The 12,884-nt window shown below is 33.0% G+C and overlaps 1 protein-coding gene across 6 annotated transcripts; it reads right to left on the bottom strand.

Annotated features, from left to right (window-relative positions):
- Positions 1-3,895: 3,895 nt before the first annotated feature.
- Positions 3,896-10,614, bottom strand: LOC111406347 (potassium transporter 6-like). 6 transcript variants are annotated; one of them, XM_023035752.1, is made up of 8 exons: positions 10,043-10,375; positions 9,469-9,955; positions 9,327-9,380; positions 7,659-7,919; positions 7,492-7,544; positions 6,189-6,312; positions 5,843-6,052; positions 3,896-5,029 (listed from the first exon to the last, which is right to left on the bottom strand). In XM_023035752.1, the coding sequence occupies exons 1-8, from the start codon at positions 10,079-10,081 to the stop codon at positions 3,966-3,968; spliced, it is 2,292 nt and encodes a 763-aa protein (XP_022891520.1). In that variant the 5' UTR covers positions 10,082-10,375; the 3' UTR covers positions 3,896-3,965. The 6 variants fall into 6 exon arrangements, with proteins under 6 accessions (XP_022891520.1, XP_022891519.1, XP_022891523.1 ...); XM_023035751.1 differs by having other exon boundaries at positions 5,843-6,097; positions 10,043-10,081; XM_023035754.1 differs by lacking the exon at positions 10,043-10,375 and adding an exon at positions 10,382-10,614 and having other exon boundaries at positions 3,966-5,029; positions 5,843-6,097; positions 9,469-9,739.
- Positions 10,615-12,884: the final 2,270 nt, after the last annotated feature.

Raw genomic sequence — 12,884 nt, 5'->3', positions numbered from 1 at the left:
ATTGTTGCTTCATTGAAAATTTGGGTGATTTCTCTAGCCTAGGTAGTAGGTGTTAGGATTCTGATTGTGTTGCTGTCTTTGAAAATTTTGAGCATAATTTACATCCTTTAGTGATTGTGCAAAAGGACTACCGACGGTGCAATCAACACTTTCATGATTTCCTCCACAGTGCTTGCATTTTTGTCCGACTGTTTGAATGGCATTCATCTTATCCACCTTTTTAGCTAAAGCTATCAACTGTGCTGAGATTGCTGGATCTATCTCATGTATCCCATCTACCTTCTTTACAATCGTTCTTTTCATAGGCCACAGTGCACTAGTAAATGCTAAATCCTCCATGATTTGATAAACTTGATTCGCTATTCTCTTTTTGATGGAACCATCGCATGCGGGTCAACATTAGCCCTGCTCGTCAGGATTTAGCCCCATATAGAAACATTGTACTTGGAGCGATTTTTGCAATCCATGCTGTGGACACTGACGGAGCAGCCCCTTGTACCTTTTCCAAGCTTCATAATAGTATTCCGAGTCAAGATGAGAGAATGTGGTGACTTCGTCCCTCAACCTGGCAATCCTTTTAGGTGGAAAATATTTGTTCAAGAACTTCTGACTCAGACTATTCCAATTGGTGATGACGTGTGGAGGAAAAGTATCCAACCATTCCCTAGCCGAATCTCTCAAAATGTAAAGAAAAAGCCTCAGCCAAATTGCTTCGCTTGAAACACCTGGATAATCGATTGTTGCACGCATGTCCAAGAATCTTGAGATATGAGCATTTGGATTTTCAGTAGGTTTCCCGAAAAATTGTAGTGCATTTTGGAATATGTTGATCACTTCTTTCCTCAAGTGAGAATTTGGTTGACCAAATCCCGAATATACTATACTGGATTGGCTCTCCACGTGTTCATTGGCTGCAACTTCATTTGGTGGAACCATATACTCTCCCATCAACATAACGTGTTCATTAGCTGCAACTTCATTTGGTTGCGCTACACGCAGATTAGCCTCGATGGCTATTTGATTCAGATTTTGTTCTGCCATGAGCTCTACTTGTCGTTTTTGGTGTGCTTATAATTGTTCTCTTCTCCTTGACTTGAACGTTTGCTTGATTTTCGGATTAAATTGAACAAGATCTCTGGTTCTTGAACTTTGCATACAAAGTCCTAAAAAGGAAAAATAGAAAACACTGTAGTATTTTTCTAAATTAGTGAACTAAACTTAAAAAATAAATAATAAAAAAAGTAAAATAAAATTCAGATTAAAGGTAAATTAGTTAAAACTTATCAAAACTATAGTCCCCGGCAACGGCACAAAAAACTTGATCGTTTGATTACCCGCAAGTGAACTGGATCGTAAACAAGTAATATAGCAATGTATAGAGTGTCGAACCCATGAAAACTATGTATTTGATACAGTTAAAATTAATAATACCCTTAGTCAAATAACAAAATCAAGTTGTGACTGAACAATATTAAATCTGGCGACTAAATTGAAAGTAAAGTAAAAATTTATCAAATTCGCGAGAAGTAATGCTAAGATGTGGAATCCCCCTTGCTAATCCATTTTTAGTTCAACAATTTAAATTGACAATTTGAAATCATGCTTGTTGATCAATGTTCCTATTTTAATTGAAAACCTCTCACAATAATTATCAAATATATTCCCTTCATGCGACATTCTTATCCCTCGATGAAAGATGCGAACATTATAAATGCATTAAACGAACTAGAATATCTTATAAAAATCATATGAAGCATAGAGGTATATCTCTGTTTTCTATCGAACCTCACAATATTTATTATTTTGTGCTAATGATCCTATTGTCTCTCTCGATAACAACAAAATTCACAAACAATTCAACTAGTGGCCAATTAATTGAAAAGCATGAAAATGATAATAAACATCCAAATAATTAAACAAATTAACGTTTATTAAATTGTTCAAATTAAAAATTCATAATAAAGGTTCATCACATCCTAGCAAATATGAAAAATTAGCCTAATATAATGTTAAAATTAAACAAATAAAGGATAAAAAACATCACAAAAAATTGAGGAAACATAATAAATTTTCCTATGCGTACCCCATCCAGTGTCTGCTTTCTCAGCGTGTGCGTCTTTTCCTTATTTACAATTTTCGACTGCCAACTTGCTTGTGCATGTATGTATACAATCTTTTCAGCCCAATTTTTACTCCTACATGGATTCTAATGCACAACAACAGCTGTCGTTTCCTATTTTTATCTATTTCCAGCAGGCAGTTCGTTTTCTCCTCTTTTTCTCTCCGTTTTTTATTGATAGAATGTATCAATTCAGCCCCAAGCAGCTGCCCAAATTTCTGTTACTGTTAATTCCCAGAATTCAATTTCAGTCGGCTAACTTTTCTGCCTGTATTTTTCGACTCCCAGCTGCCCGTCTCTTTTTGTATATCACATATATATTTCAGCAATCAGCAGCCTCCCTTTTTACTCCAGCCAAACTCTCATTTCTGCCGTCTAATGTGTATATGTATACGATAATCTCCTTTTCTCCAGCATGAGTAAGTATATATATGCATATTAACCTAGTCCACCAAAAAGGAAATCCACTCTGATCGCAATTCCATGGCCCAAGCAAAATAATATTTTTACCTAGACTTTATCTTTTCAAAATAATGCAATTTAGTCATTGAGTTCTTCAATTTCTAGTGTAAACTTTGATCTCCAAACTTTGCATTCAATAGTTAATTTAATTCCCATACTTTGGATTTTACCATTTTTCATCATTGTTTGCTTCTTTCCTTCAATTTCTTTTCATTTATAGAGTTTACGTATAAAACATAAAATATGACAATTGAGAATATAATTTGTCAAAAGAATTATGAAATATTGCTATTTTGAAGCTCCGAACAAGGGTATAAAATACACTTATCAGATAGCAATTTTTCATCCGAAAAATTAATTTTTTGACAGTTATTTTTTATTTCTTCACTGACATATAAGACCCATTTTTTTCTCTAACTATAATAAAACAATTTTCATAATTACTATCGAACAGACCCTTAATGTGAATGAATGGATGAGATTATGTTATTCTAGAATAGAATATCAATAAATATAGAACGACAATAAATTAAGGATTAGAAATAAATTAATTTTATTCACATGGATTAAAATTGATTATTGTAAAAATGGATAATTAAGGAAGCTAAATGCAAAATCTGAAAAGTTATCATCTTGATGTTTCTCAAAAATTTTTGTCAAATAGTGCAAAAATTACCAAACACATAAAATAGTTGTGCTTGTTTTGAGAAACACAAGTTTTTAATTGCTTGTTTGATTAAATTTTGCTAAAGGTTTAACTTTTTAATATCAACTTTTATATATTAAAAAAATTGATATAATCCCCAAAAAATTGATGTGATCGTCCATTAACATATATTAGACAAGGAGGACTAACTTGGCACAAAGAAAACAAAGTTTGGTGACCTCCACTGAATTTAACCAATTTTTTATGTTTAGAAATTCTTGTTATCAGATTTTATAATTTTGTGTAAATTATTTATAATTGCTTTTGTTCAAGATCAAAAATCGTATACAACTAAGAGTTCATATATTTATCCATCTTCGATAAATAATTTGTCTTACTGAAAATTATATAGAAGATTCAAGAATTATGTCCGACTACAAAACCATGCAATCAAATATTTCATATTAATTATAACGGGAAAAGTAATTAATTAGACCACTATGATATCAAATGTTGGAAAACAAGTAAAAATTAAATTTTATGAAATGCCACATCCATACATCACCTACGCTTGAAGCTTGCTCGTGCTTACATTTGTTGGGTTTGGGTCCACCATCATCTATTATTAAAATTCCATAGTGTCACGCCAAAAATAAAAAATAAATCAATCAATCAAACTCTATTATGTAAAATTACCAACACATGTACAAAATACATAATTTTCACATATCATAAACATCATATATGACACACCATTCCCACCTCTAAAGTAGATGCTGGAGGCACATTTAGTACATATGTGTTTGTTCTACAGTTTCTTCTCAAAAAATCATATCCAAAATTTATAACCATCTTCTTCATTAGACTTGATCCCTGCTTTGCCCTCACATATGAGTGTCCCATTATGTAAGCCACACCAGCTACCCTAGCTTCCATCAGTGCTCGCAACTCGTCCTGAACATTTCGGTCGATCTCTGGGCTCTTGGGAATGACAAACCGAACCCTTTTCCGCGGTTTGATCACAGGTGGAGATTGTATTTCTCTAAGCTCCGAAGTGCTAGCCAATTCTGTATTTGCCACATCATTGTCCTCGCAGACTTGGATTCCGTCTAAATGTGTCGAAGGCGTTCCCACCACCATCATTTCCTCGCGTTGCTTTACAGAATCCTCACCAGCATTGTCTAAACCTTCTCTTCCTGTGCGTATATATTCGGCTATACTGCATATGAGATCATTCTCAAATTTCACATCATCCACACGAGCATCACGATAACCATAGCGAACAACGCATCTATATATATGATGCTCCCTCAGACCAATATGTCCCACGAGGAACCGTTCTTCATGTTTAACATGAGCGATTGAAACTGTTTTAACACAGAGAAAGACAAGAACCTGGTGGAAGGCCGGAATATTGGTGACAAAGTGGGAAAAAATTGACGGTATACCAGATACAAGGTCTGTGTGAATGAGGCCAATGCCACCGACCCGTACAATGCCCAAACCGGGACCGAGGCTAAGTAGTCGGTCAACAGAAACCGTATTTTGGAGATCGAACTCATACTGTCTCAATGTACCATAGTGCCAAACACACATCACTGACATGAAGAAGAATGAAAGGGCAATTGGTACCCACGCTCCTTCCAAAAACTTGATTAAAGCAGCAGACAAATATAGCACTTCAAGCGTCCCAAAGAATAAGATGAAGCAAATTGCAAGGATGACACTCTGGTGCCAGCATAAAACAATAACTAGGGACATTAAGCAAGTCGTGACCAACATAACGGTAATAACTACCAAACCTGAAAAATAATAATAATAATAATTATTATTATTATTAAGAAGAACAAACTTTGCGTTAGTAAATGTCATCATAATTCGACGATTGGGATTACTTGAGAACTACATTAGATTCTTCAAATATCATGGACAGGCATTAATTAGAATTCTGGAGCTTTTTAGGAGCTATTTTTTCTGATTCACATTTGGGTGTGTTTGATTATATTTATTTTCCATTAAAAATATCAGTTTTTCATCCAAATTTCTACTTGAGGTGTTTTATTGCTAATTTTTTCCATGGAAAACATTTTCCAACTTTTAAAAATTTGCCTAATCTTCCTTGTTTTTAAAGAAAACATTTTCCTTAGTTGAAGGTAATTTTTATTTTCCACAAAAGAAGGAAAACATTTTCTTCTCTAAATGATATTTTTCATACCGATCAAACACACTCTTAGTTCAAAAGCTTGCTTCTTTAAAAGAAAGTTTTTGCTTACTTTTCAATTAAGTACCTTTACACTTTTAAGCTTAGCCCAAACATACCAATGGCCCAATGCAATACTAATATTGAGTATTTTCTGTATATGCATGATTTATTTTAGGATCATGCTACATTCACCTAATGATTTACACAATCTTTTACACACACAACACATGGCGGCTCCCTATTGGAGGGGCGGATGGCCCACCAGCCACCCCTCCAATAGGGGGCCGTCATGTGTTGTGTGTGTAAAAGATTGTGTAAATCTTTGTGTACAAATAGTTTAATCCTTTATTTTATATTATTGATATTTTTTCTTCCTTCCTTCCCTTTTTTTGGTTGGGAGGGAGGGGATTACCTGCGGCATTTCCCATGCTTTTGGTGTCTCTGAAACCAATAGTGACGGCCAAACATAAAAGCATCAAAATCCAGTTGATCTCGGGTATGTAAATTTGGCCGTGGGTTTTTGAGGATATGTGTACTATTTTGACTCTAGGAAAGCACCCCAGAGCAGAGCATTGTTTTATAATAGAAAAAGTTCCAGTAATGATAGCTTGGCTTCCAACTACTGCAGCCAGTATGGCAAGAATCAGAACTGGCCATCTTAATCTCTCTGACACAAGCAAATATTTCTTCCGTTGAGTGTTAATTTGCCAATAATTCGCATTCTTCCTATCTAAAAAACAACAATTGAAAACACATACCAGGTACTGAAACATAAAATCCAATACGATAATTATTATCGACAACGTGGTTCTGGGAAAGGTAAGCAGCCTGCCCCATATATGCAAGGATCAATGACGGATAGACAATAGAAGTGAAGGCTATCTGCAAAAGAATAAGTATATAAAATGAATGTGCTGCTTCATTAGATATCAAGAAATGAACAGTTGTCATATCGATTGATCCCGTGATGGATGTGGAAAAATTATGAGTCGAGGGTCTCTTAGTACCAGATGGGATTAACAGCTTGACTTTAGCAAAACTTGATTTAAGATTGCATGAGGGAATAATTTCCATAAGCTTATAAACTGCTGGAGGAAGACCAGCTGATTTATAAATGGAAAAAATATCGATTTTGCATACACAAGGTGCACAATTCAGGTGCCAACTTGAATTGTAAAATATCATGAAATTTGTCGAAGAACTTCGGAATTCCTATAAAAGCAGTATAAAATGTAAACAGGTCCTAAAATGGCCCACAAAAATCTTTGGATGTTACCAAGATTCTTGAACTAAACCCCTACGACTCCAATTTCCAAATTCTGAAGATGATAGGAGCATCCTATTTTATTTGATTTAAACATGGAAAGCTACATTTTTTACTTCTATATTCATTTGTTTTCGTCCCATATCAGGCGCGGCTTCCACATAGCTGCAACATAAGAAATGAGACTAATCTTCAAGCAATCAACAAAGAAAAGTGTGGGAAAATTATTCATGTAGCTAACCCAAATTTATTATGAACAAGGCTTAATGCTTGTCTAGGGGTGTTAAAATTATAATTTAAAGTAGCGGGTCCCACAGAATGTGTGAATAATAAGTGAGTGGTAATTGTAAATCCTACGAAATCTGTAGATTTAAAGTAAGTTTGACCACAGTAATAATAAATTAAACACCTCTCGAAGAAGCACTCAGTTTGTTATATCTAATTAGAAATTATGATGTCTTTCGTGACAATAAAATCACATGGCCCCTCTTGAAAGAACTTCAGGTACACCGAAACGGATGTTAACATTAAAGCATAAAGGCATTAAAAGTGGTCAATTCTCATCTATATCTTTTGTAAGAGAGAAACTAGCTATATTAAACCAAAAAAAAAATTACTTTCTGATGGACTAGTTCAATCAATTGTCAATCAACTATGACTTCGGGAGGAAGGAAATTTAACATGATGATATATGGTTCATAACATGGGGAGTAATCTACTATACGACCTTCTCTTTATGATTAATGGCAGTTGGGAAAAGTGTCCTAGAACAGTTATTATATATGAAAGTATTGTACCTTAATTGACAATTGGGAAAAGTGTCCTAGATCGGCAAACATTGCTTCTGAACCTGAAAGAATAGAAACATATATTAACTACTCTTGAGGGTAAAGGAAAAAAAAAAGAAAAGAAGAAGGTTTGTACAAGTAATTCTAACGTCCAAATATTGAATACATTAACTTGCCTGTTATGCACAACAGAATCCCACCCAAAGACATCCAACCTCCCCTCTGTGTTTTTTTCAGAAATTTGTACATGTAGTATGGAGATAGAGCTCGATACACGCGAGGGTTCCAATGGAAAATATTATATATGCCAATAGAACTTATGCACAAAAGCCATGTTATGACCACAGGTGCAAACAAGAAACCGACCCTGTGGGTGCCATAGTGTTGAAGGGCAAACAAGGCTATCAATATGATACAAGCAAATGGGACTTCTATATCTGCAAGATTTTCATTTTAAGAAGCAATTTTACAAGATTAGTATTCTGTTATGTACTATAAGCACAAATAAAATTCCATGACGAGAAATTATAGATCACCTAATCCAAAAATTTTATCTGTGAGATCCATACCAAATGAATTCTGCTAAAATATGTATTATGAGGTTATAATAATAAAACATAGTATAGATGCCGATCAACATACAAAAAGAAGCTTCATCATATACACTATAATTAAACTTGAAACTTATTCTCAAAGTACCATAATGTATTTTGCACAAGAGAAATTAACTGTTCATATATTTCGGACAATCATATCCATAATACTTATAATTACTGTATGTTTTCGAATCATATTAGAGCATATTACATAGATAGCCAGGTGTTATTCTCCTCATGTGGCTTTAGTCATTGTCCCGTTCTGCGTATATCCTCACGCATGGCCATAAAATTATCTTCAAAATGGCACAAATAAAAAAAAAAAAAAAATCAGAGATACGCATTTGTTCAAACTTCTCCTGGTTTCCTCTTTTCTAATAAGTGCATGATGTAATTGTTTCACAATCGCCTAAAGGCGACAATTTTGCACACCATTGCTTTAAAATCTCTCTTTCTTTCCATCCATGAAGGCAATACTCACACTCCGATCCAAATTAAGAAAGCTTTACCCACTTGATGCAGAACAGAACAATAAAACCTTAGACTTCTTTCCTTCTGAGCCTTAGATGGCAAACTTTAAGACCTTATGATGGCGAGCCTTCTGAAGCATATGATAGTTCAGCAAAAAATTGCAACAACATAAAGTTCGTATGAACTAGCACCAGTAACTAGAAGCAAGACTATATTAGGTATTTTCCCCAAAAATAATAAACTGAATAGTCTTAGGCATCGAGCCACATACATGATCATTATGTTAAATACACCAAAACTTTTAATCTTTTATTTTACTTATACATCCCCCTAATTCCTATGCAGTATGAGCTATGTCACAACTGGAGTATTGCACTGGATGATATAAGATACAAATGCATAATGCAAGATAACAAAATGAAATTATTACCAATGCAACAGTGTGCTAATAATTTTTTCTGCAAAATTAATTGAATCTTTTGGGAGAAAGTCATTTTCTTCCAGTTTCTCTTGGAAGCATCATGAGTACCAAATACCTACAGGCATAATGACGGTGATATTCGACAAAAAGTAAAGACCGAGCACACAATCTTAGATTTTTTAAACTGATTTTATAGTTATATCCTTCAATCTATAGTGAAACAAGTCATTACTCATTTAGTTCAAAGTCTTGCAATTACTTTTATTATCTGCAAACTTGTCTGTGATGGAACTGGCAAAGGCGACTAGAAGAATAATACACCTGGAAATGAAACGTTACGAGATTAAGAATCTTACATTGGTGATGCCCTTTCGACATTGCTAGTTCGATTCCAGAAACTGCAGAGAAAACTGCATAAAACACGGGGTACATTAAACATAAATTAACAGACTCCAAAATATCAAAAATTAGGTAAAACCACAGAAACAAACGGAATACCCGAAATTGCAGGACTAAGTACACCATCACCAATGACCATACAAGCACCAATTAGAGCCAATAATAGCAAAAACTTTTGCAGAACTCTATGTTTTTCCAGAGCAGATTTTAGCCTTGCACTCAAAGTAGATGGTGCAGGATTAATAATATCATTCTTGTACATTGACAAATCTTCATCTACAACCTGGCTACTGGGCAAAGGATTCACTCTGGCATGTCTACATAGAAGTGAATAAAGTGCAAATGTGCCTCCTTCACCATTATCATCAGCCTTTAGCACAATGAACACATACTTTAGAAGAGGAACTATGGTTAATGTCCAAAACACAAAGGATAAGATCCCATAGATTTCTTCATTAGTCTCAGAATGTTCAATGTCATCAGCAAAAGTACTCGTGTATACATATAATGGTGATGTACTCAAATCCCCATACACAACACCCAAACTCTGATAAGCTAACGTCAAAACTGTTCTCCAAGATTCTTTCTGCAATCCCCTCAAAAACAAAATTTATCAGAGAAAAAACCCCCCAAAAAATGCTCAAATCCATCAATGATTTCAAGCAGAACTCACCTTAAAATGATTCTGATGAATCCCTGTTTCAAGATCCATCGTGAGAGCTCTTAAAACCCCCAAAAAAACATTTCCAGTGCAAATTCAAGAATTTCAACTATGACCCATTTTCCAAATTACCCTCCCAGTAAAGAGCTTTCAAGAAAAAAACACATACTGACACACACACAAACAAAATGACAGATTCCAGTTATATAATACCAGAAATATTATAATTTATTTGGACAGCATCCATATGTTACACAATGACATAGAAGTTGAACAACACAATGACAAAGAAGTTGAACAACCTCTGGCGAAAGAGCAAAAGAAAACCCAAAAAACAGTGCTTTAAAAAACCTGATAAAGAAAGGTAACAACTTGGAATCTGAGCATATTGACTCGAATAATTTGCTAGTGACAGCTTAAGATATTATTTTTACAATATTTTAGAAGAATGAGATTTGTCGTTTATGAGAGCAAGTTACTTTTAAGTTTCCTTCTGATGTTTGTTTTTCTTCCATATTTTTCCATTTGGCTTATCAAAGAAAAATAGATGAATGTTCGATGTAAGCTATGAAATCAAGCAGACAATAAGATGATTAAGCTATAAATTTATGCTATTGATTATGGATTAGCATTTTGATTTGACAATCTGGAATTCAGATTCTGTTCATAAAGATTAATTCAATGCGTTTACTTATCAACTTTATTAATTGATATTTATATTTTTCACGCATTACTTAAATATAAAAATAATAATAAATATATAAAAATTTGGATTGTGCTTATTAATGATGTTAAGTTATAAAATGAAAACGGAGTTCTATCTCAAAATTGAACGAGCAGTAGACTTTAAAAATTGGTAATCTCAAATGAGACACTATTAGTGCGTGTTTAGTTTTGAAAAGCTTTGATATGAGTTGAAGGTTATTAGTTCAACTTGAAGATTCTATTCAGACAATTTATTTTGACCCAACATACAAAAATATATAATTAAAAGCAACAAGTCACTTTTTAATTGTTTCTAGATAGTTAACCAAACAAGTGAAATTATCCTAAGTTGAATTGCTACAAATATAATAAAGCAGTAAATAACACAAGAATTAATGATAGAGAAACCCAACTAGGTAAAAATTTCAGGACAAAGTCAGTATCTCCACTATAGACAATGATGAACCTACAATATTATCCAGTTTAAAAATATTCACTAAACTCGTCGATCTACTTCCATCGATCCCAAGGCCCATTGGAATGTATTTCACTTACACATGTTTCTGATCTTTTAGATTTGTCTATCTCCTGTGGATCATCAAAAACACCTTGTTTTTATACTCTTCCTGTGTATTCTGGTTCAACCTCCCTCAATCTTTAACAATCTCTAAAAGTTATTGAGAAAATATCTTCTTGTATGTTTATAAGAAGGAGGTGTTTTGGATTATGTGAACTTGATGTTTTTTTCCTAAATATGTGGTTGTATGAACTCAAGAATCAATTGACAAATCAAAAACTTGAATGTGTTCTTAAATATTGGAAAATGTTATGAAGAGACAATGTAATGAACAACCACCCAAAAATTCGTGTCAGGGATTTGTTACATATAGTAAAAGGCATTTAGGTAGCATGAACCGGTTGAAACTCTTGAAAAATGTGAACTGTGATTTTGCACATAACACCGTCACTTGAGCGTCAGGGTACAAGGTTACTGTTTTTTCCGCTCAAACATCAGATGAGCGATAAGCTAGTGTAAACTAGGCAGCTTTTTCCTACTTGTTCCAAACTAGAACCCCAAGAGACCTATTTTATCTAAACAGTATTCGAACTGACTTATTGACTTTTACAACTTTTCAAGCTAGTCCTTTTATAGAATTGTCAATAAAATGCAAATTCTAACAAGTTTAAGAAAAATTGAAGTTTTAAGTTGAAAATTCAAAACCCTCACGACACATCTATTAGTCATTATCTTATTACGTTCAAAACATGAATTTATTTTAATCAATAAGCAACAAGAAATTTGAATTCAAAGTTTGTATCGGCTTGGATGATGCAACTTCAATAAAGAGAGACTAATGTATTTAAATTTTATTTTTCCAAATAAAATCTTTCTTGATCTTGATTTTAGCTTGAGAAGTGTTTTCTCGTAATTATGGAAGTATACTAATTCATTACAATTTTTCATAGATAAATATATTCATACCATAATTTTAATAATTATAGATGACATTTTAATTGCATGAAAGGTTCATAATTTTTATACATTATTACATTTATTTCTGAAACTTTATTCATCGTATTCTTATTCTCAAATTAACATAAATTGTTCTTAATTATGGTTTCTCTCTAGAATTTTCTTTAAGATTGAGTAAAAATTCCCATTTGTCATTGCATTTTTAAATCAACAAAACAAATAATGATGAAAAATGCAATTAAATATTTGGCCGTCATTTTAATGCACGTTAACAATATTTTTTGATGAAAATCATGATTAAGGATAAGATTTTTTTCAATCAATGAAATGTTAAAAATAAAAATATGATGAAGAAAAAAGTTAAGAATATAATTGTAATAATGAATAAAGATTAATGACATTTAATTTAATTTAATTAAAATTTGGTCTATTTATAAAAATATGTGGTGTGAATATTACCAACCTAATTATTTTGAAGTATCTAACTATAGATTACTTCAAATTTATTTAAAGAGGTATGAATTAAGTGTGATATAACGACCAATTATTTAAATAATAATAGTTAGGTTTTACTTAAATAATAAGGACACGTTTATTTTGTAGATACAACTGATCATTTTGTGTAGCCGAACGTCAAAATTCAAATTCTCTTCATATTTTCACAATACGACACAA

Source organism: Olea europaea, chromosome 12 (genome assembly GCF_002742605.1).
Source record: "Olea europaea var. sylvestris chromosome 12, O_europaea_v1, whole genome shotgun sequence".
NCBI classification, from domain to species: domain Eukaryota; kingdom Viridiplantae; phylum Streptophyta; class Magnoliopsida; order Lamiales; family Oleaceae; genus Olea; species Olea europaea.
Note: the sequence above shows the minus strand (reverse complement) of the source record. Positions and strands in the feature narration are given on the sequence as shown.